The sequence below is a fragment of the Drosophila serrata genome, unplaced genomic scaffold (assembly GCF_035046125.1).
Source record: "Drosophila serrata isolate PLE 108 unplaced genomic scaffold, ASM3504612v1 contig_184, whole genome shotgun sequence".
NCBI classification, from domain to species: Eukaryota; Metazoa; Arthropoda; class Insecta; order Diptera; family Drosophilidae; genus Drosophila; species Drosophila serrata.
In genome coordinates, this window is record NW_028257082.1 from 6,178,900 (window position 1) to 6,203,364 (window position 24,465).

The window sequence follows — 24,465 nt, forward strand, 5'->3', positions numbered from 1 at the left end:
ATGAACTTCACGATCACAGCTACGGATTTCTACAAGAGTGCTCGTATGCGTGTGTACCTTTCAGGCAGCTGAGTGGCAAAACTTGTGTTAATACCAATGTTAAATATTTGAGTTTGATTTTATCTTATCGCTATCGGTGTTTGTTCTCGATTGGGCGGACTCCTCCGGGTGATATCACCCCGCTCAATACTCGAAACCACTCTTTTCGGCAGAGCTTTTAGGGCAAATAAAGAGCGAGCCATAGCCCTTTGGCCATTTCACGCGAATGCTAATTAAACGGATTTCCATTTCACATAGTGTACATGTACTACATAAATATATATCCATATGTTGGTAGAAGAGGAAGGGATTCGGGTGGCGGAACAAGATTATTATCTCACCATTTAAATATTCGCACTCGCGCACCCGAAACTTTTCTTTAATCGCTCAAAACTGAATGCCAGCAGCCAGGTCGGCTATTTGCTTACCTTTTGGCCAAATAAATATGTGGCAAGGTTTCGACGGGGCGGTGACCTGGTTCAGAGGAAATCTGTAGGGCAAAGTTTAAACTATTATTACTTAATATAAGTGTCTAAATAAAAGATTGATTAATAATTTAATTTTGTTTAAACTTAACATTTTGATTTCAGAAATAGTGGTGTATATAGTTGGTTTTCCAATCATAATTATAATAGATTAAATGGAAATACCTCTCTAATATCTAGCATAAAACCTTTATTAACCACGTTTGAAAGCTGAGTAATCCGCTGCATTTATAAATATTTATTTAGAACCAAGCTAAATTGTTATTTATTGTTAATAAAGTGAAATGTGAAGTATAAACCAGCCAGCTGATGTAGTAGTTTTTTCGCTGTATATATCATCCCCCGTTCACTTACTGGGTATCCCGTGGATCAAAAATAAAGTATCCGCTTGTTTATGGATGGATAAAAAGGCAGCTAGTACTTTTGACGGGTTCGGTTCTCGTTCTCGGGCTATTGTTTATCTTGGTCGACGCACCTGCCAGCGATCCTCTCCAGCTCTCGTATACGTCAATTGATCGGAAGTGTCCAACGCCCCTCGGCAGGCTGATAAAAATTGTGAGAATCGCTGAATGGGTTTCTGTTTTGGCAATTGCCAAATTTTAATTGCAAATCCTCCTCGAACTGAACTGACGTCAGAGTGAATGAAGAGCTGCGTACTGCGGATCACAAATATATATATATATATAGAGTTGCGAATAATATTTATTGGAAGACCGGGACCGGGTGCAATGCCAGCCAGCAGATCGATCCTATTGCAAAAGCTGAGCTAATAGAGGAGCTATGTAGCTGGAACTTAGGTTTCGCGGCGCCTTGTTCTATCGCCTGCCGGTGGTCTCTGTTTGTCTCAGATTATTGTTTGGAGAACGGTCTATTTACCAACTAATTATATTACACATTCAGTCGCTTTCCGGCGAAGCCCTTGCGCAACTGGGAGGAGGGTCATGCGTCACGGAGTTAGTTCATCGATTTCGTTGGCGCATGAACGATCGCAACACTCGACGAAAATTGGCTCTGTTCTCGATTAGATAGTCGTGATATTTATTAATAACATTAGCCCTCTCGCCTGACAAATATATCACTTCTCACCTTGCCAATGGGCAATCAGCTGGCAACGAGCCGAACCGGAGAGTTATGCAATTTCCAGAAGCACCAAGATTTGTTTGTTTGTCCAATTGGGGGAAACCTGGTACTTCAAGGTGAAGGCGTTGCTAGCTCCTTCCCTTGAACGGAACGGATCGGAGAGTGTGTCCGCAGCTGACTGGAGTTTCAAAGGTGTCGGGTGGTGTTCTCCACGGAATACTTTGAACGTTGACTTAATTGATTAGAGCACCTGACTAACTTTTCTTTGGGGGGACTTTGCAGCTTTGACAATTCTTAATTTCTGTGTAAATATTGATACGATATCTCCCCCCATTGTGCGTTGTGTGTGCATTCCCCATTACTTTTTGGCTCGAATGCAAAACTTATATAACTGAAAGATGGGAGAAAATTTTCCATTTGCATGATATTTGTATAGGGTTCTTAATGGCAACGAGGAATCTCATCAAATGCAAAAGGCTGACCCACATTGCAGGGTCATTTATATGGCGGAATTTCGCTTTCATTAACTCACTGACTAAGTGACAAAGTAACTGACTGAGTGACGGTACTGACTTTGTCCCACAATGGATCGTCGATGGAGCTGGAACTCAGCTGAGCTTCTGGCTAATGGGGGCCTGCAATGAACCGGAAATTCACAATTAACCGTCAATCCCCCAGCCGAGTTTCATAACCAACTGCATTTGGAGTCGACTCCATCGGTTTGGGGGTGCATTCGGAATCCCAAATCCGTATATGGAAATCGCACGTTACGGCTCATTGGCCACTGGACATTTATTTGTTTCTCTTTTCAGTCTAGGTGTAATTTTTCGGATGCCTTCTTTGGCCCTCAGCGAATGGGATAAACAAGCGAACTGAGGCGGCGGCTCGGTTGGTTATTTTAATTGTTTGTACGTGTTGTTCTACAAAGGCTTGTTCGCTGGCTGGCCAAAAAAATATTATTACATTACATTATGATCTGACTGACTGGCGGCAACGTGATCACCCGATTCGGCTCTGGTTCGAAAGACAACTATCAAAGTGGGCGCCTTTATTTGGGGTCGGGGCGATTACAGTTACGCTGACGGGGAGAGTTCATTGGAGTCGCCACACGCCATTATTTTCATTATATTTTCTTTATGATATCATGTAAATGCAGTTGGGCTTAAATATAGATAACTGTAGTTTCACTTTTTTCGGCTGGGCCCATTCCTAGAAGGGAATGGGAACGGGATTGGATATTGGATGAGCAGGGCGCAGAGCTTGGACGTGACTAAGCGATGAGAAGGCATTTGCGAGCTTCTTTCTTAGGAATGTCAAAAGGGGTAATCAGATTTCCAGTTATAGAACTTGAAAAACAAAGCTATATAACTATAGGTGTCTTGAGGAACTTCAAGTTAACAATAAACCCAAAGAGATGAATAACTTAAGAGATCCCTGCCTGATCTTCTCCCACATTAGTTATCCTGGCAAACCGGAATCTCCTCGTAAATCCCTCAAGTTAGTTTGACAAATGCTCATAACCCCTGATTCATTACCCAAAGACTCTCTCCCAGCTTAATCACACCGTTGCCTCGATAAACGATAACAATTTTTCAGTCTAAGCCCCCATTGCCGCAAGTCCCAGGTTGCGAGCTGCGAGTGCAGCAGGCAAATGGCATTCGCAGGTGGTCGCTAATCAACGTAATCAACTTGCAACAAGCTCGTTAGGCGAGGCAGACGCGGCTTCATGGTAATCAGGCCAACGCCAGGTTCTAGCCAACTTCTGAGACGACAGAGGGAAGCGAAGGTCGCTCTACCCAAATTGGTCGTGGTCTCAATCTGTGCAGAGGGAGAATTTGATTTGGTAACAAACTATATTAAACAACATATATAAATATATATATATATATATATATAATAACAACAATGAGAAATTTAAGAAATATAAAAGTTTATTTAAACTTAGCTGTTGGTTTTATTACCATTTCTTAATACATTAATTAAAGTCTTATATATTTTTCTCACACTGTAAGACTGGTTTGTCTAGGCAATGAGCCTGACTTTACCGTTGCCCGCGACTTGAACGTTTAGCTGGGTCAAGGTCAGCTTTGGGGCTGCGAGTTCCTGGCCTATTCGCTGGCAGAATCCAGTCAAGAGGATCGAATCGCTGCAACATGGTGGCAGCAATCTTCTCGCAATGCCAGGCACGCACACATCAAGTGGTCGCCATTCAACGCCATCAGAGCCATCGCCATCGCCATCGTCATCAGGCTGTTCCCATCGATCGGAGGCAGTCCTCCGATGCTCCAGAGATCGATCGATCAGCGCCCAAGTGGCGGTTGCTGCTGCTACATTTGGTGGTGGCATTGCAAACTGCGTTCCTCATTGATTTTCGTTTCGTTTTCGATTTGATGCGATATTATTCATGCCCAATGCAGTGAAGTAGTCGGAGGGGGATCAGGATTAAACTAGAAAGCAAGATGCCTATGTAATAATTATTTTAAAAATTCGGATATATATTAGGGATCATTACGCTTTACAATTTTATCCCTGCAATGAATGCCAACACGGCTTTTTAGAAAATAACCTTTACATACTAGCCTATGCCAGATTGGCTTTTTAGAAAATATCCTTTACATACTAGCCTATGCCAGATTTCTAGATTTATTTAATCAAATCTATAAAGTTACATAAATTCAATGAATGAAACTAAACCTAATCTACGCTCCTGTTTGCTTAAAAAACACAATGATCGACGAACACAAAGCTGAGATTTTTCACAAGAAAATATTCATGCGAAGGCGAAAACTGCGCAGGCGCATGTTTTGTCAACTGGCAATCGGTTCGCAAAAAGACATTCGGACATTCGGAGGCTAAGGCTGAGGCCGCTGACGTTTGCGTGACAGCAGATGAAGCAAAAACAGAAACAACAGCAAAAACCTCACATGTAGCAGCAGCAACAACAACAACAGCAACATCATCCAGACGCCGCTTCAACCAGTTACCAATTTTGGCAGCAAGACTTTCATTTATTTGCAATACGATTTCGGCAGTTTGTAAACCACATATCCCGATATCAAGAAATACAAATATTAAATGTATTATGACAAATTTAATTAAACTATTGAATCTAGAATATAATGGATTTAAATTGAGTTTTAGAGATGCAATCCTCAGAAGCCATTAAGATACTTTTAGGTTCATAAGAAATGGCATTACAAATATAAATAGACAAAATAAAATAGTGTTTGAAAGATATGCAAATTATTTGTCAAAATAATAAATATAAATTTGTTTTACTTTGATGACTAAAAAATAAATTAGAGTAAATAATTAATCAATAAATGGCCAGCTATTTGACATACAAGATATTCCCTTTTGGCTACAAGTAACAGGGAAATGTGAAAGAAAAGATGACTTTCCTAATGTTGAGATCCATTTCTATATCTATATACATATACTATATCTAAACGATACCGCAGGCGATCGGCATCAAGAATATATAGAGCTTAAAAAACCAGACATTAATTTTACCGTAATTCTACAAGTAGAAATGTGAATTTTACAAAATATCTTTACACTGCTGTTTTTCCGACATCTGGTAGCTTCATTCAAGGTAGGCAGGTTCATACAAATCCATCAGATGGTGCTACATAGAACTATTCCTTCTTACGTTCTAGCCACAATAATATTAAACATTTTATTTGTAAACTTTTTTATTACTAATTTTAATTTTACTATTATTATAGTTAATTTTATAATTATTATTATTATTATTTTATAGCTATGTTAATGTTCCCACCCCCTTTTAAATTATTCTCAGATGCGATGTATCTGCATCCACTGCTATAAAATGTCAGCTACTCGTTGAATACGCTATCTGGCGGGAAACGGCTGAACCTAAAGATATTATATCTTTACGCTACAGTGCAGCGTAAAAAAAGTGATGAAAGTATCTTTACATTAATAATAAACAACTAATTAAATATAAAAAAACATATTATATTTTCTTGAAATATCTTTCAATGAATTCAATAAAATATATATAGTTTAAATTTTGTACATCCATTGGATACACCTACCACCATCTCAACGTGTAGTTCAATCTTTGAGGTTGACAAGGATGTATCTTTTACTTCTCGACGTCATCGATAGTGTCATCGTCGTTCTTGCATCTCTAGGTAGAGGTGTATTTTTTTTGGTTTCGATTATCGATATCAGGTTGACGGTTGTGTCAGCTCTATTCAGTCGATCAGTTGAGTTTTTGAACTTCTTCAACAGGTGTCAATATCGCGGTAGAGTAGAAAGCGATCTAACAAGTTCCCCCGAAATCGGTAACGCCAAAGACAACAACAAATAATATACTCTAATTAACGAACGGAGAGCACGTGCCACAAGCGGGCGAATTAATCCGTTATATTTAAAAAACTGCTCCCTCAAAAGGATACGATACGATCCTTCGGTGTGAAAATCCTGGCGACTAAAAAGATTGTGTGTTTCTTGCAGCGACCATAAACCAATTCTTGGATTACCCCGCTTCCCCCAGAGACCAGACGTCTGCCCGCAGACCGTTCATAAGGTGAGTCTCGTTTCCAGTGGATTGGATGGGATCCCATATCCCTCACTCGTGAGTCGGGGACTCGGATTTCGGGATTGTTGGGACTGGAAGAAAAAGTGCAGTGCAAGCGGGGGATGGGATTTCGTCATGCGAACGTGCAAGTGGAAGTGTGACGACGCTAGTGACACTCTCTCGAGCAAGCTGTTGTCTCGCTCGCCGAACGTATCTTTCCATGGCTCTCAGTATCTGTGTGTGTGCCCGTGTCAGTGTGAGTGTGAGCGGGCTACCTGTGGCTTTTTACCTGTGCCGTTCGTTTACAAAAAACATAACGAAGCACGCACACTCTGACAGCGCCCAAATGCAGCTGCTCTCGTGTGTGTGTGTGTGGTGACATATAATTTTTAAACCCGAGTCGCAATTATCTGGATAAGTTCTGCCAGAAAAAGCGCAGATACTTTTGGGTTGAGATACCCTTATCGGCCAGCTTTTACCCGCTCTTAAGCCCAGTTAATGCAAATGCACTGAAAATGAAAATGTCCAAAAGTTGAAAGGAAAAACATTTGCTTTTCAACACAACACACCAACACGAATCCAGCCAGGTAGATAAGATTACACCTGTGTGTGGGGCATATGTATGTATGTATGCGAGTCCGGTTGGGGAGAGAGGGGGAAAAACGAGAGGGAAAGGGGTGAAGAAACCGGTAATGCATTTACTCAAAAGAAGTCACCTTCATAACAAATTCAACGCTGCCGCCGAGCTGAGCTGCAAAAACCCAACATGCCCAACTGTCACCGAGAGAGAGATAAATCTATATAGTTTAGGTCCGACCGTGATCGCAGTTTGCATATGGCATACACTCGTCTTTAACTATGGCAGATGGGCAACGGAGCTTGAATAAATATTGGAAAAGCTGAGGCTCCGCTCGGGCCCAGTTTTTCAGCTCCAAAGGTCGATGCATAAATCGACGTCTTTACGGGCTTTAAGTGCACGCAAAAAAATTAAGCTCCGATTGATTTATACTCTTAAGAGATGAATTTTAATAATTTATACTTGTATTTGGAAAATTTAAAATTCATAAAATGAGAAATATTATTTATAGAACGTTATTTTGAATTTTATATTAAAAGATATCACTTGTATCAGTTTCTTCTTTATTTCGATAAGAGATAAGATCAAATAGTCACTTATTTAGTATCTTTATTAATGTTAATCTCAATATTAATTGATAACTTTCTTTATAACTGAAATCTCCAATCATTTCTCTCCGATCTAATCAATTTGAATATCAATTAAATCAATCTTTGACATCTCTACCATATCAGATCTCGATTGACCCTTATTTCATGCCACTTTTCTTTGCGTGTACGTGTTTAATCGGTTTTGAGAGCTTCCTGTTGGGGCGATCAATAATTAATCAAGCGACCGAACTTCGATAACAGCCACGAAAAGTTCTCCAAAAATAAAAATAAAATAATTTATTTCTATGCATAATTCAGAACCAGTTCCAATCGATTTTCAATTTTAATGTTTGGTGTTTATAACCATCTCCGCTGGCTGGCTGGCTGTCGCGAGCACGAAGCTGGAATTTAAATGAAATGAAATGTACACAACCAATATTTTACCGAGATCTGGGCAATAAACATACACACACAGAGATCCATTTTGAGGTGCGACTCAATTTTCCAGACGTAATCAACCAGTTTGGAGGAGTGCACTACGGATTCCTGGAAAGCGATTTTGTATGCAAATTCGCCTCCACTTGAGCCCGCAAATTGTTCTTGAGAGGACGAGAGAGCAGGGACTGTAGGGACCTTTCAATCATATTCATGTACATACACTATGTAGAGTGACAAACTGTCGCCAGTTACCCGACTGCGGCATTATCTAATCGCGACATAAGCCGGTCCCCACATAGGAACCTCAGTGTACCTATTTATACAGATAAAGAGCCAAAAGCAAACACCAGGGCCAGTTGAGACTTTGACTCGCTCCAGCGCGAGTTAATGAGGTCACAGCACTCTCCGCTCTACCCAGTCCGAGCTGCTTTCATGGCTGGTAATTGGCCGGAGGTAGTGGCTTCACTCCACTCCACTCTGCTCCGAGCCGATCCGATCCGATTCGATTCAACGTAGAGCTCCGTCTCCGGCGAATTATGAATACCTGAATCTGAGCACATCTTTTATGGCCTAAGTGGGGAGTCAAACATTTGTCGAGATCATCGTCTTGTGTGTCCGTGTGTGTGGGTTTACTTCGGTTAGAGCCATGTCTTACACAGAACTTAAGTGTCGGCACATGCGGCGTATGCGTAATATCGCCGCTTTGCTCTGGCTCGCTTAGAAGTTATTTGCGGACACACAAAGCATGATTGCCATACGAAAACAGCACAAAAAGCTAACTATTTCGAGCGATTTAACGATCCAGCCTTATTGTTTTAACAGCTCGGCCAACAATGATGTCATTTGAATGGGATTCGAGAGGGGGAGGTATGAAAGGCGGTTGAGGGAAAGCAACCAAATGCAATTCGCTCGTTGAGGCTTTTCCAACGATTTTTTTCACTACCCAATTGAGCGTGACGCTCGCTCCGCATATTTCGCACCCACATTGCGTTGACGTTTTACCTTAACCCTGAATCTAATCGATCAAGCCTGACAGAGAGTCATAGAGAGATACAGAGATAGAGACTGGTGCCATTTGCATTAATCAATTTCTGCCATAAAACATTAGTCACCGAAACCATCGGTGGTCGCACCGAAGTAAAAGAAAACAGCTGACAAATGGGGCAATGTCTTGGCCCTATTTTCGGCTGCAACTTTCTCTGGTTTTGCAATTGTTCTTTGTACTCTGGACACACAAAAGTTGGGTGTTTGGTAGCTGTAGCTGTAGCTAAGCCCCTTTTGGTGGGATTGCCTTGATTTGCTCTGGCCCAGGCCATAATTCAAGATCTCTGACTTAAGCCGATTTCACAGCGTCAAAGTTTGGGTTCAGGGTCTGCAACTGCGTTTGCCTCTGCGTCGCTGTCTCCTTCTCCGTCTGGGCTTGGATCGTTGGCCAAGCTAATGAAATGCAGAAACTCTTGTCTCTGGGATGTGACTCAGAGGAGTGTGTGTGTGCTTACGTGCCATGCGAGTGGCAATGCGCGGCTCGGAATGCGGCCTGCAACTTGCCAGTTGGCCACGTTAGCAATGGCCCAACTACAAGCGGAATTCATAATTGCAACCCTTACAAATAGTTTTGGGGGAATGGGAACGGAGTAGTATCTTCAAGAGAATAAAGTGCAAAGATGTACAGTCTTTCAAACACGCTTAAAGCACACAAGAAAGTAACATAAACACTCAGATTACATAAACAAATTAGGAATTATATTCCTCAACTTAAAACATCTTTCATGCTATTCTATGGGATTCTACGGGATTCAGGGGCTCAGATCCTAAAATGTACAAGTACTGAGTGCACAAATATCATCTTAAATAAATATTTTTCATGATGTTTGATATGCAGATTTAATCATCTAATAATAACTAGTACATTAAAGCTTTCCGAATTGAAATTAATGCATTTTTGCCCTAGTTATAGAATATTTTTAAACCGAGAAGTGTTGAAAAAAGCTTAGTTAGGCTTAGTTATGATAGATTTTCTATTCGATTCTATAATTCTACTGCAAACTAAAAGGGTAAATAAACACAAAGGCTACACAAAGTTGGTTTCCCTTCTTGAGATTTTATCTGAATTTAAATACCTAAATATGAATTGTCAGTCTACAAATTGCTTTAGTTTTAACAACAATCTGTTCATTGCAATTTCCCCAGCAGCTGTGCATGGTAATTTCTTTATTGCTATAAACATCAGATTGCAGGCCTTTCGACAGCACTCAGCTTACTCAATTTCAATACTCGATGCTGATTGCTAGGTGCTAGGTGCTAGGTGCTTAGCCCTCGACACTTAATAAATATATGGATGGCTCAGCGGGTTGACAATTTCAGGCATTCGCCTGCTCGACCGATAAACAATACGTGATGGCTAAAGCGCCTTTGTTGTTTTGACGTCGACATAGCCCCCGGTCGAGTGCAAAGTTTAGCGCAACAAAGTCGGAAAAATCACACTTTGGCGGCTAAACAAATCAGGTTTCCCTAGGCGGACACACACAATGAAAAGCTCTTTTTCCAGGTCGGGGAAAAGTCGTGCCCCAGCAAGCCTTCTCGGTAGCTGCTGGCCCCGAAGGCGAGGAGCGATCCAGATATCGCTAATGAACCGCCCTCGCATGGCCAAAAGCCGGTTTCTCATTTACTCCTCGGGTTCTTAATTTATGCCCTGCTTCCTGCTTCAGTATCGAGGCTATATATACGATACGCCCGATAAGTATAGTTGATCTGAGCAGAAAACAAAGAGCACTTGCTGGCAAGGAAGCAGGCATAAACATCCGAGTCGAGTGGCTAAATATATGACAGTTTTAATAACTGAAATCCCGGGAAGGAACTTCCCCAGCGACGATAACAATAAAAAGCACTTTAAGAGCGGAAGAAATTTCAAGTACAACTGATCATCAGAGGGATTACGGATCGATAAGTTTTGCGGCAGCTTCAGGTAAAGATTTTTTTCACACAAAAGGTGGCTGCCAGCTGCTGCTGTGAAAAAAAAAAAATCAAAAACAATGCTCAAGTCAAGCTCCAGTGACCTTCTAAGATTAGCTTGGCGATTTCCTACATTATAGAGGCCTTATGAATCGATTGCCAGTCGTTAATTATTGTCACAGCGATTGTGAGTGACTTTTGCAGAGAGTTCAAGCAACTTGCGGACTTGTGCCTGACTTTATGTAGAAATTCTCTTTGGAAATTGAAATGACTTTTAGCCAGAATTTTCGTAACTCGTAAAGTCATCTGCCTGACTTTTGGCTACCGCCTCACAAGCTTGGCTTACACAGCAGCTGCCGCGAGCCAAAAACCAGTCTGGCCATCTTTTTGAGCCAACAGTTTCCCCTTTTTTTTAACAGCCAGCCAGCGAGTGAGTGAGTGAGTGTGTGTATTTGTGTGTGGTCAAATGTCGGCATTTTTTTATAACTTTTGAGTATATTTTTTATGTGCCCGCCTTGGGCAATTTCGACCATTGTACTCCGATCTGGCGACTGACTGCAAAAATTAACGTTGCAGAAATTATGTGCCAGAATGGAGTCAGCCGAATAGGATACTCTCTCGCATGATATATGGCTGGAAACTGGATATCTGGCGCGCATTTTTCGTGCGAATTCATGATTGTAAATCCCAAACAACTCGTGATGCTAATGAAACGGTCAACAAATGTGATTGAGTCGTGATCCGCAGATAGCCGGATCAGAAATCGGATGAGATTGGTTCGAACCACCCTAATGAAGCCGTCGTCGTCGTCGTCAGCTGAGTTATTTCCGCTCTGCCAAGGAACCCATATCCTCTCTCGAAAAAATAAGGGAACAGAATGCCTTCTACCTACACACACCAGTCGCTCCTCTCGTTTCACTTCCTGTTCCCGACGACGACGGCTATTTATACCCAGACAGTTCGGTCATTATCCACCCACGCTCACAACACACATCAACAAAAACAATACACAGAGATATGAATGTGTATTATTTTGGGTATTTCTGGGTATTTTCCAGAGAGATTAAGCCGGAGTCAAGGCGAATCTACCTGAGTTTCGCAGCATTAGCTGACCTTGCAGATACCGTTGCTCTCTATCTACAAATATATTCCTGCAAGGAATCCCGAGTCTTCTAAGGGTCTATATGATATTGACAGGTCACACCCAGTTTCCAATTTCAAACTGCTCGAAATCGATGACTCTCAATGGGCAGCCAGCAGGCCCCAGCTGCTCCCCACAATATCTCTGTGTAATATGATATAGAAATGGTGGCTTTTGGGGACTGTGCCCATGGGAAAAGGCCATCATTCAAAACACCACATGACTATGAACCCGTTGATAAGCACCGAAAACAACAAGCGCTTACGAGTAATAATAAATTCAAACCTAATAGATGTTTACGTTTTAACAAAACGTCGTTGTTAGTATCATGATTTTAGATCGCTCGGTTATGCGATATTTTATGTCGAACTGTTTCAATAAATTTCCCCCCCTGAAGAATCGAACAAATCGAATGTGTATCCGTATCTGGTTACAGTACAGGGCCATTAAATATAACAGGGCGGGAGATCAGGGTTTATCTCGAGCCTCAACTCAACTCGAATGTCAAAGTGTTCTAGAAGCGGTTTCAGGAAGGCATTTCCTCGTTCCATTTCCCCGGGCTAATTAGATGCACGACACTGCAATGCACTCAAAAAACACTTTACGATGGGGGTGCTGCATGCTGGCTGGATACTCTCAATCGGGATCATATCGGATGTATCCCGGACTAGTAGACGTATTATGATGAATTGGTTGACTCACGAGTTTCCGACTGGAAAACGTATTTGCATACATGTACAAGTATGGCCAGTGCCAGTGCCAGTTACCGGTTTCTCTCTAAACTTGAACATATATTTCGCTCAGCACACACCCATGTGGCATATATAGCACTACTAATATATATATATATATGTATATGTAGCCCAGTATACAGATATCGCTGCAATGACAGAAATGGAATTAATTATGGTCGGCGTGTCGGCGGCGCCTTGGCCCAAACCAAAGTCAGCCAGCCCAAAATCCAAAAAAAAAGCCTCGCTGGGCTGTCGTCTGGCTCGGAAAATCTTTCGTGACTCGATGAAATGTTAGCCAAGAGACCTAAACACGTTTAATGTGCGGTCTCGCGACTGCAGTTTCCCTTCGGGATTTCTCCGCAGTCAGCTCCTGAGCTCTTAACTTGACACCCACACACAAAATTGCAGCAGACTGAGCAATGAGCTCTGGCTAAGCGCCTTTTGAGCCGTCTCTGTATGTCTAATTAAATGCTCTAACAAAGGCTAAGTGCACAGCAAGAGATTCCTAGAGATTCCAAGAATTATTAATTAAGATAAATTTAATAGATTTATAACTTGTATAGTCTAATAAAGGTAGTCAAACTCCTTGATTAAATTCCCATGTGCGTCTTAAGTATTTCAAAGAATATCTGTAGAGATAGATATCTTTTTAACTAGAATCAAATTATCTACGAAGACCTAGGTAATTCCACATTTGTTAAGAAAAACAAAGAATTTCCAAGGTCTGTGTATGTCCCCTTAGATTTCTTACCATTTAAAAATAGATCTTAATAAACAAATAATTACTTTCAAACGCTACAATTTGACTTAGGAAAAACCTATCGTTACCATTTTTTTCACGTGTTGAGAGTCAGACATATCTGTATTTATACATATGTATATAGTATATCGGCTGGATAAACGCGATCTATTTTGCCGCCTTAACTGCGCACTTTGCATTTGCTTGGATCGTTTGCCTGCTAACAAAAATTAATATCCAAAGCTCTTTGTTTGCGACTGGAGGAGCCGTGGTTTCGAATTATTTGTTTGCCATGAAAATAAAGGCGGTCTCCTTTGAATGTATGTGGAAAATGTGTGCATTCTAAGAACGAGAAGCTTGAATCTCCTAGAGAATCGTGTTTACAACAAGAAATTTCAGAATTTGGCAGAAGCGTCGAGCTAGAAAACGAGTTCTTAATTGGCATCAAGAGGCACTACGCGTTGGGATTCCCCTGACACTCGGCAGCAAGTGTGATTACTTAATCGATTTGTTAGGGTATGCAAATTAGTCGACCATAATCAAAGGGCAAACAAACCGAAAGGCAAATAAATAAGCCATGGATTTCAGCTGACGACAAGCGGGCTCGGAGTCAGGCTCAATCTCCGTCTCCTATTCAGACAGAGAGTCAGCACTTCTGGACTCTTTTTTACTGTTTCTGGGTAAGGCAACTATCGAGTATGCAGAGTTACTTATTCATTTCTGTTTTGCCGAGGGAAGTACATGACGGATGTGGTCGAAAGTGCGATTGCTTTCGCGCCTATGCTGAGTAACAGATCGAAAATAAGCAAAGAATCATTTGGTCTTGTTTATTGTGAAAACAATTGCCATTAAACGATAAGCACAAACATTTGGAAACTCGAATTTGCTGACTGAATTAGCATTGGCAATGATGTCAACTGGCGAGGTGCTAACTCCGGGAGTCAACATGGCTCACTATTTCGCCATAGAGATCCGCAGTTTTTCGGGGAAATGGGTGATACGACGACGCATTCGCATTCTGGCTCTGAGGCCAGCCCTGAGCATTGCCACTTCACTTGAACGCTGTTGATTCAATAAACGTATATCTGCTTATCTGGCCCGGACAATTAGCGATAAGATACGGCTCCGTTTGGGTGTGAGTCGTTGGGTTTCCACCTTCTTGGAAGTAACGTTGCAACAATGACTGTAACTGTACTGGTCCATTTCCATTCCAGTTTGCCCATCAGCCGGAGAATGGGTCGCCAGACGACTTGCAGGCTGGTCCTGCTGCTGGCCTTCAGCCTGGCCCTGATCCACGCCAGCCAATCCAACTCCATAGCCTCCAAGATCCACTTCGTCCATGACGATTTGAAGGATAATGAGCTGAGCTCCGCCGAGGATTCGACTCCAGTCGAGAGCCTGCCCAAGATCTCCACGCCCAAGGTCAAGGAACTACCCGTGGAGGAGACGACAACCACCAAGAGCCCTGCAAAGAAGAGCACAACCTCAGCTATCAACGAGGAGGCCATCAAGGACCTTCTGGAGGCTGCCAAGCACAGTCAGGCCCTGGCGGATGATCCACATTTTAATAAGATGCTCAAGACCGAGAACACCACGTCCTCATCCTCCTCCGTCGGCGGAAAGAACTCCACCGATAGCGATGAGAACTATGAGTACGACAACTATTCCTACGACGATGATGACTATAATTACTTTGACGAGGACAAGGAGACCACCTCCGCCAGTGCCAAGAAGGGCAAGGCCACCACAGTGAAGCCCAAGTTGGTGCCCATTGACTCCACCTCAAAGCCGAAGGTAATTTGCAAATAAATAATTATAGCTATCAAACCAATAATTAGTAATATCTTGCTTTGAAATTGAAGTTGTGCTTGAAAGTGATATTGTAAACCAAAAATTAATCTTTTTCATCAGAAGACCAAGGATAACACTATTGATAATGAAAGCGACTCTAACTACGACGAATACGATGACGATGATGACGATGATGATGATGATGAGGATGAAGCCTCTGATGATATTGCGGATAATGAACAGGTGGTGTTCAGCGAGGATGTTCCCTGCCCTCGATTCTGCCAGTGCTCTCGCAATGTCAACAGCTACATGGTGGCAACTTGCAGCAGGTTGGTTCTTAATAAACTACAAAGCCCATAGAATGGTTAAGTAACTTTACAAATATCCCTTTAGACTGGACCAGGGCACCCAGAAGTTTGGCTCGGACATCACCGACGTCGTGGTGACCAACGTTGGCCCCAAGTACCCAATCCTGCTGGGACCCAAGTTCTTCTTCAATCTGGGTCTCAAGAATGTGGCCTCCATCAAGATTGCCAACTGCACCCTGGAGTATCTGCATGCCGAGGCCTTCCATGGACTGAACGAGCTGTATGCCGTGAATCTGACAGATGTGGGCTTGGCCATCATCAATCCTGATACGTTTGCCCAAAACAAGAAGTTGCGCATGCTCACTATTTCGGGCAATGATCTGAGCGTGATGTCCAGCGTTCAGTATCTGCTCAAGGTGAGTGTTCAAACGAATTCCTTTCCTTTCGATCCCTTTTATTAATGATCTTTGCAGTCTTCTAGCATTGAGGAGCTGGATTTCTCGCGCAACAATCTCGTGGAGCTGACTCCCAAGGCCTTCTCCCAGCTGACCAATATTGTGTACATTAACCTGAGCCAGAACAGCCTGAAGAAGCTGCCCGAGAAGGTGTTCGAGACGGCATCCTCGCTGGAGGAAGTGGATCTCTCCTACAACTCGCTGGCCGAACTGCCACGCGAGATCTTCAACGGCACCACGTTGTCCATTCTCCATCTGAAGTACAACACTTTCAATGGCGACCTGCACTTCGGCACCAAGGACCTGCAGCAGCTGGATTTGAGCTTCAATGCCATCGATCAGGTGCATCACAGCATGTTCGACATGATGCCTGGTCTGACCAACCTGAACCTGAAGGGCAATGGCATCAAGAAGATCCAACCGGACTCGTTCCTCCTGCTGAAGAATCTGCGCCACATTGATCTGTCGATCAACGAGCTGGACCAGATCTCAGGCATGCTGTTCTTTAAGAACTCCGAGCTGGACGTGATCCGTCTGAATGATAATCCCCGCCTCAGCCAGCTGCCAACCGATGGCTTTGTGAGCTACAGCGGAGAGTTCACTGTGTACTACTTGGACATTTCCAACTGCGCCATCGGCCCAATGGGCCACAAGACCTTCTCCACGATGCCACACTTGACCACCTTGAAGCTGGCCTGGAACAACATCAACCACCTGCCCAGGGAGATCTTCAGTGGTCTGCACAAGCTGATTGATCTGGATCTGAGCAACAATCTGATTCCTCGCATGGACGATCTGCTGCTCATGGATAATGGAGATCTGACCAAGCTCAACCTGGCCGGTAATCCCATCAGCCGGCTCTCTGTGCGTCTCTTTATGCCCCTGCACCAGATCCGTTCCCTTGATGTCAACGACTGTGAGCTCACCTCCCTGCTCTCGGATCGTCAGTTGGGTGAGGGTTACAAGATCTTCGAGAGCCTGCGCAGCTTCAATGCCTCCGGAAATCTGATCAAGAAGATCTCCTCTGCGGATGTGAAGAGCTTCAAGAACCTACGCTCCCTGGATATCACAAACAATCCTCTGAAGTGCAACCGTGACTTCCAGGACTTCATTAGCTACGTCACCCTGCAGATGCAGATGACTCCCAAGCGCCTGCCTGTGCTGGCCAACCTCGAGGATGATGCCACCATTGTGGAGCTGGAACATCAGGCTCAGGCCGGATGGGCGACTCTTGCCCATGAGGTGTGCAAGCATGCGGAGACTTCGCTGGATCTCCAGGATGAGAAGAAGGCCGACAGCGCCGAGGCCAAGCTGGAGAAGCGTCTGAAGGAGAGCGAGAAGAAGCTGGACGAGGACGAGGAGAAGTTACTCAGTGTCCTGGACAAGAGCGTGCTGGACAAGAACAAGCTGAGCAGCATGCAAAAGATCATGAAGGGATCGGACAGCGCCAACGAGAAGAAGCCAGAGGAGGACAGCGCCGAGGAGGATCTGAACAATGGCGGCGAGGACAAGGATGAAGACAGCAGTGACTATGAAAGCGACGAGGACGATGAGGATGATGACGATGACGATGATGATGACAACGATGATGACCGCTTCGAGGAGGCCAAGAAGAACGCCAAGGCCAAGGGAGAATCTGATCGTTCCTTTGACAAGTTTGTGAACAAAGAACTGAAGCCCCTGCTAAAGAATCAGGGTGTCAAGGCCGAGGAGGTGGACCTGTCCCACGAGACACGCGATAAGTTCCTATTGGGTGAGTATTAATCTCCCATCTATTATATATCCTTATTATATATCCTTGCCTTTATCCAGAGAAACTCGGCTTCGAGACCGACGAATCGGATGACAGCAATGACGAGGAGATCTTCATTGAACGCGGCCGCATCTACTATGGCAACTACAACATGCTCATCCCGGTGATCATTGTGGTCAGCTGCGTCGTCATGATCCTGCTGGCCATTGCCCGCGTGGTCTACGTGGTGCTCCGCAAGCGCGGCGAGCGCTATCGCATGGCCCTGCTGGCATCCAAGAACTCGTTCGTCTACCAGAAGCTGAGCGAGGACATCGTGAAGCCGGTTGGCAAGGAGCAGAAGCAACCCAAGGCGATCAAGCAGCCCAAGGTGCACCGATACGCGCCGATCAACCAGGTCTAAGTCCCCCTAGAATCAGCAGTTCCGGGCCGGACACCGCGGAAGTCGAACGAGTTGCGCTGTTTTTCTAATTTATAAGTTTATTGATAGTTGAACAAGTGGAAAATCGCATCAGACACACACACAGACACCAGAATGAACCGAGGAGACAGCAGGAACAGACCAGGAAGGGAGTTACAAGTATTAGCGAAATGCGAGAAAACAAAGCAACAACTGAGAAATACTTAAATCCAAATAGGAGCGAAGTGAAAGAGAGAGTGGAGAGAGAGAGAATGAGGAGAAATAAATATTGATAGAGACCCCCTGAAATATCCCTGAAATAGTTTATCCCCACCTTATCCAGAGGACGAGTTCCCAAATCCCACATATCCATTAATAACCCTCCTTACGTATGAGAATTTCGGGAAAAACTTGAAGATTTAGTGCCATTTTGCCAAATTCCAAACAGAATGAAAAATTACTTAAAGAAACACACACACACTTACTTTCCAAAGGAGTTAGTAGCAGAGGGTAGTAAGAGTCTTAGATCCGGATCTGTGTAACTAACTGTTAGAGGACTCCCTAGAATGACGTCTGATTTACAATCTGATCATGAGATGAGAGAAATAATTAATGCATAAACTATGTTAAGTCTTTTTTATTACCTTTTTCCAATCGAAATCAAGTAATCGCTTGACTTATTTGACTTTGAAACCAATTCCGAAAACAATAAATTATTTTAACCAAACCGATCGTAATCTTTACTATATGCATACTTAGTAGACGTACGAACACACACCTTAACCTTAACAAGCCGTTCAATAAAATTGAATATATTTTATCTGCGTTCAATAAACGATTCAAGTGGCCGACCATCCTTATCATCGACGGGATTTTGAAGGGTTATCTTCCCAGGGAAGTCGTTTATTTCCGGTTTGTGTTAGAGTATCTAAAAGTTAGAGAATGTCTTTTAATTGGGTTCATAAGCGTTGAAGGGCTTTCCATGGCAGTTGCTCTTAAAGTGGAAGTACTAAAATGTAAAGGAATACACTTTGTTCCGAGATTTTGCTTTCCTAAGTTGAATTTCCAGAAGGAGGTAGCAGAAGAGGTTTTAAGAGAGTGTTCTAAATAAAGAATGAGACTTTAAGAGAAGCTTACACCGGCTTAATAATCTCTGAAAGTCAAGCGCTCTTTTCTCTTCTGTGTCTTCAAAGACTCAACTTAAAGCTTTTCCAAACCTATAACTCATAAAATAATAGCAGATAAATATTGAATTAAAGCCCACCTAAACCCAAGTAAAAAAGTAAAGAAAGCATGAAATCAAATTTACAAAATATTCAATATAAAGTTAAATGGTATTTTTTGTATAAATTTATATAAAATAGTCTGGCATCTTCTATAATCTTCAAAGCTTTAGTGTGATCTTAAATCCAGACCAAGATCCGTTAGTTAAAGACTTTTCTTCAAGCGAACCAGTTGAGCGTGGGTAAGTTGAGCTCCCAAATTAATAGACCACCATGGAGTTGTCAAACAATTGCGCCAGGTTCTCCTGTGTCTGTGCCCTGGGCGCCAGCTTAGTGATCCTCTCCTGGGGCAGGGTTCCCTCCACCAAAGCGGGCACATCGCTGCTCGAGAACCCAAGCTCACGGAGGCCATTTTCGATGCCAGCGCGTTGCATATAACCTCGTACAGTGTCCGCCAAAAGTCGACCGGCGTCTGATTTCTTCACTCCCCTCACCTCGGCGCCCAGCAACTGGGCGGCCTCCAAGTGACGCTCCGGACAGGCGGGAGCCGTGAATTCAAACACTGCCGGAGCACTGATCACCACAGACAAGCCATGCGGGATTAGGGCATGATCTGGAGAGTAGCCTTTGGGCTTGTAGTCCCTGACATTCCCAGAAATGGGATAGGAGAGTCCATGGCACAGGTGGACGCCGGCATTGCCAAATCCCACACCCGCCATTGTCGATGCCAGGTGCATCTGTGATCTGGCGCTCAAATTATCCGGCTGGTAAATGGCATCCACAAAGTTGTTGCGTATCGATTCCAAAGCAAAGCGTGCCCAGACATCCGACACGGGGTTCCTGCCCTGGTAAGTGGGTCTCAGGCTGGGATCACTGGGCGCCGGACCACGTTCCCTGTAGTCCACCGCCGTAAAGCTCTCCAGGGCATGGCAGAAGACATCGAAGCCAGCAAAGGCCATGACACGTTCCGGCTGGGATAGTGTGTGCAGGGGATCAATCAGAGCTACAAAGGAGAAATTGGGTTTAACAATCATTTAAATACTTCTAAACTTATTGAAACTCCTACCCAGAGTAGGCTTCAGGAACTTGCTGGAGATCCCTGTCTTGGCATGCAGCTTCTTGTAGTCGAAAATGGCCACTCCAGTAGTTTCCGAGCCAGTTCCTGAGGTGGTGGGCATGGCTATCAAGGGCTTCAGCTTCACAGCTATCTAAAAAGATTACATAAAAATTACTACATAATTTTTTAAAATTAAATTCAAATATGCAAACCTCTTTGCCCTTGCCAATGGGAGCGTTGACATAGTCCAGAAATTCCGCATTTCGATCACTGCTAAAGAGATTAGCTGCCTTGGCTGTATCAATAACCGAACCGCCACCAATTGCCAGGAATGCATCAAAGTCATTCCGACGGGCAAACTCTGCTGCCTTCCACAAACTGCCATCGGTTGGCTCCACGCGGGTTTCATCATAAACTTCGTAGTTTATGCCATTCCGGGCTAATGAGTCCAGAGCCACCTTCACGGAGGGCAACTGAGCCACATTGCGATCAGTCACCAGGCACACCTTCTGGGCACCCAAGTTTCGTAGATCAGCTCCAACTTCGCCACTCACTCCAGGTCCAAATCGCACAGTTGAGGCGGACATCTGATTAATATTTGTTAATAAATTTAAATAAAAAGGAAGCTAAACTTGGTTAGCAAACGTTTCCAAGCAGTTTGGAAACACGATTCTTAATTATGCAAATATATTTTTACTAAACAAAGTTTAGAAAAGCTATAACTCAGTCAAAATAGCATTAATTTTAATTTGGAAAACTGTCCTCTGATAGTTCTTATACTACCGTCAAAACATGCCTGGATTGACTCGCCTTTTGATGCTGATCAAAAATACATTTATAGGGCGGAACTGACTTCTTAATCTTAAAAACTATGAAAGTTATTTTATTCGGACAAAGAGAATCCTTTAAATTTCTTGGCTAAAAACTCTGTATAAATAGATAATTTCCCAGACATTAAGTTCTCAGATTCTAAAAATCATAAAAAGGCGGAGATTGCTATCTGCTCCAGACTTTGGTTGCCTGTCGTCTGCAGGTAATCTTCCTCAGCTTTTTTGGCTGCTGGCCAAAGTCCAAGGTAAATAATACTTGCCTCAAAGGCGTATTCCATGCGACCAGTTTGAACTGCAGTGGGGGCGGCGGAGCCATAATTATGTGAGTGGGCGGGGCACTTGCAGCTTTAATAAGATTATATTAGAATTAAACTGGTGCTTAATTAACATAAGACTTACGAGTTGGCCACGATCGTGTTGATCAAACTCAAGACATTCTTGCGCGACATTTTGTACACAAATGAAAACAGATGTTTGAGCTTTGCGTTTGATAAGAACTGGAATCGTTAATGAGCGCCAACCGATAGCCCTGGTCAATCGATAACTAACCATTTGAATTTCTCTTCGACTCTTAACAGAAAACAAGAAAACCCGAAATATGTGCGACTATCAGCAAGAATACTCCTTTGTTTTCGAGGACAGCTCCTGCGAAGGCGATGTCTCCATGACCCCCCACGACAATGGATTTGAGAGCCTGTGGCATCAGGTGGGGGAGGAGCTGCGTCGCGAGCGTGAAATGAACGAGCTCGGTCAGCTTTTCCAGCAAAAGCTGACCTTGAGCCCGCCGCCCAACACAGATCAGTGGATGTTTTAATTGGAAAACAACCTGATAGAAGCCAGCTTTGTGATATTTGTATAAATAATAAGTTATTGTTAATAAGTTTAGCCAGATCAGTTGGTCTTTGTAAGAGCATTTCTGAGAGATGCTTGCTTGCTTGTTGTATCATCAGTCCCCAAAATGGAGTTTTTGTATACCCCTGTTCGAACTGAAGATTAATTTTCCGTGTTTATCGAACGTTTCCATTTGTGAAAAATCCGCGTTATTAATTTGTTTATTTTTTAACAATCTACTTATCCAAGTCCCAGACATATATAATTGGCAATCATTTGCTGTCGATATCGTACACTATTTGTATTTCAAAAAGTGATCGCATAATGTATACAAGAACAACTTAAGGGAATAACGTAACTGTTTTATAGATCCTTAACAAGAACGACTCTGAAATATATATGAGCAATAATAGTAAAATAATGCTAATTGTTTTCAATGAAAGATCCCACACTCAAATGTGATTGTAATGGGAGAACAATTGTTCGCTGGAGCTAATTACCTAAATGAATGTCCGCCCACTTTTAACGCTAGATTTACAACTCAATTTGGCTCACTATCACCACGATCAGCGGACATAAACAACTGGGAAAGGTAAGCGATGTTGACGGGTATTCCCTTGATTAGCATTTGGCGCCAGACCATAAAACGTTCGATCCCCAGTGGATGGGTCAGCAGTTTGCATCTGATACTCGGCGTGACGACATGAAGTGGTTTAGCTTGTTCTTGGTTTTTGGCATCCTCGCCATCATTGGCAGCCTGGGCACTCTGACTGCCGCCGAACCGAATCCCAATCCGGAGCCCAAGGGTCGTCCTTACACCACACGACGTCCGCGCAATGACAACGATGACGATCGACGCTAGCAATCCGAGCGGATGGAGGAGATGGAGATGGAGACGGAGTCCGCAACCAAGTCCAAGCTTCCGCGACGCTGCACCGAACCACAAAGGACACAGGAGGCACATCAACTCTCGGTGAAGGTGAAATGTTTTGGAGTTGAGAGAATGCAATTCGTTGAGATCCTACTCATCTAGTGGGTGGACCTCCCCACAGGACACAATAAATGCAAGTTCCGTTTACAACAGAGTTTTGATCATTGGTTTATTCGATAGTTTGTTCGTCATAGGTCTAGAGTTAAATTGGTCAGCTTAATAATACCCTGACGCTTTTTTATTTGTTTTGGGGATTCTTCGATACTGATAGATTGGCGGATTAAGCGGGCTGACTTTGACTTTCACTTTGACTTTGACTTTCTTTGGTTGTGCGAGGGTTTGGGGGAAAGTGCGTTTTGTCTGTTTTTAATTAGCTTATATTTGATTCTGTTTACGTTTCTGTATTTTGAGTTTAACCATTACCATGCGATATTGAACGCTGCTTAGGGCTTACCATAATTTACAAGTTATCAAATTTAATTCAATAGTTTCCGTTTCCGTTTCCATTTGCTTAGCTACGATAGTTTCGGTTACAAAATAATTTCAATTTATCTAAATTGCAATCGCATCTCCAGTGTCGGCTAAGTATTCTGTGAGTATAGTGCCTCCGTCTTCATCTCCGTCTCCTGGTATTAAATCGGTTTAAAGCTAGCTTTACAGTTACAATTACAAATTACAAATATAGAATTACAATTACAATGATTGATTAAACTATTCCCGTTACTGTGTGTGTGTTTGTGGGTTTGATTCGATTTCTGGGCTTAGTCTACACTAGATTTATGTCGTTAATTATGCATTAGCATATGGTTCGTAGTTATATCTGATTTGATCAAATGCTTACTCGCTTATTTGTATTCTCGACGCATATGTATCTGTATCTGCTGAATGCTTGTATCTCATAGGTGGGTCTGACACTGACGTGGAATGTGGAATAGAGTTTTGCTCGTTGAATCTAAGCTCAAATGCAGCTGGGAAGGTATGTATATAAAGTCGAGGGCCTGCAGCTGAGTATCTTTGGTAGTCTGGTTCCGCTATCCACTCCCTAATCCTAACCTAATCTAACCTAGCTAGCACTCCTACTCGGGCGACTCCGAGGAGGCCGATATGCCACCCAGGCTGCAGGCTCCCACGCTGCCGGCACTCGTCGAGGCTCCAATATCGCTGATGCTCTTCACGCGCCGCCGACTCTGCTCATAGAGCAACTGCGCCTCGGCCACGCCCGCGTCCAGCGCACCGCCCACGGGCGGAGCACTCACACGGTGACCAGGCGGTGGACCATGGCCATGTCCATAGATGGCTCCCGCCGAGGGAATGGGTGGCGGAGCCGTCGTCGGCGGCGGAAGGAAGTGGTGATAGTGCTGCTGCTGCTGCTGCTGAGGATTCGAATGCGGATGGGGATACTGGTGGCCTATGGTTGCGTATATTCCTCCGCCACCTTCGCTGCTGCTGTACGAAGGCGTTGGGGAGGTGGAGTTGCCAAAGGAGCTGCGATCGCCGGTGCGATGGGGTTTGGTGTTAAACCGAAAGGCTTTTGAAAGGGAGCTCTGAAAGCAGATATAACCAAT

General features: G+C 43.5%; 5 protein-coding genes and 1 long non-coding RNA gene across 37 annotated transcripts in view; 3 read left to right on the forward strand and 3 right to left on the reverse strand.

The window, feature by feature from the left end:
• Positions 1-480: 480 nt before the first annotated feature.
• On the reverse strand, positions 481-2,053 carry LOC147644390 (uncharacterized). Its single transcript, XR_015270782.1, has 3 exons — positions 1,611-2,053; positions 879-1,535; positions 481-529 (listed from the first exon to the last, which is right to left on the reverse strand). It is a non-coding gene; the product is annotated as an uncharacterized LOC147644390 (long non-coding RNA).
• A 3,728-nt stretch (positions 2,054-5,781) lies between these two features.
• On the forward strand, positions 5,782-18,863 carry Gp150 (leucine-rich repeat domain-containing glycoprotein 150). The gene is made up of 7 exons (XM_086828515.1): positions 5,782-5,917; positions 6,090-6,162; positions 14,539-15,118; positions 15,236-15,444; positions 15,509-15,839; positions 15,897-17,631; positions 17,691-18,863. The coding sequence occupies exons 3-7, from the start codon at positions 14,558-14,560 to the stop codon at positions 18,029-18,031; spliced, it is 3,177 nt and encodes a 1,058-aa protein (XP_086684641.1). The 5' UTR covers positions 5,782-5,917; positions 6,090-6,162; positions 14,539-14,557; the 3' UTR covers positions 18,032-18,863.
• Positions 18,864-19,327: 464 nt separating this feature from the next.
• T3dh (Type III alcohol dehydrogenase) lies at positions 19,328-21,898 on the reverse strand. Its single transcript, XM_020944271.2, has 5 exons — positions 21,538-21,898; positions 21,399-21,483; positions 20,521-20,895; positions 20,318-20,459; positions 19,328-20,254 (listed from the first exon to the last, which is right to left on the reverse strand). Exons 1-5 carry the CDS (start codon positions 21,585-21,587, stop codon positions 19,512-19,514), a joined length of 1,395 nt encoding a protein of 464 aa, XP_020799930.2. The 5' UTR covers positions 21,588-21,898; the 3' UTR covers positions 19,328-19,511.
• pgc (polar granule component) lies at positions 19,420-22,390 on the forward strand. The gene is made up of 2 exons (XM_086828514.1): positions 19,420-19,493; positions 21,717-22,390. The coding sequence occupies exon 2, from the start codon at positions 21,737-21,739 to the stop codon at positions 21,950-21,952; it is 216 nt and encodes a 71-aa protein (XP_086684640.1). The 5' UTR covers positions 19,420-19,493; positions 21,717-21,736; the 3' UTR covers positions 21,953-22,390.
• Positions 22,391-22,633: 243 nt separating this feature from the next.
• On the forward strand, positions 22,634-23,047 carry LOC110177503 (uncharacterized). Its single transcript, XM_020944259.2, has one exon. The coding sequence runs from the start codon at positions 22,634-22,636 to the stop codon at positions 22,829-22,831; it is 198 nt and encodes a 65-aa protein (XP_020799918.2). The 3' UTR covers positions 22,832-23,047.
• Positions 23,044-24,465, reverse strand: part of Liprin-gamma (liprin protein kazrin) — a 44,513-nt gene continuing 43,091 nt past the window's right edge. For all 32 annotated transcript variants that reach the window (XM_086828505.1, XM_086828504.1, XM_086828497.1 and 29 more), the window contains one exon: positions 23,044-24,444. In XM_086828505.1, the coding sequence (XP_086684631.1) occupies positions 23,977-24,444 (468 nt within the window). In that variant the 3' untranslated portion in view covers positions 23,044-23,976. The remainder of the gene's footprint in view (positions 24,445-24,465) is intronic.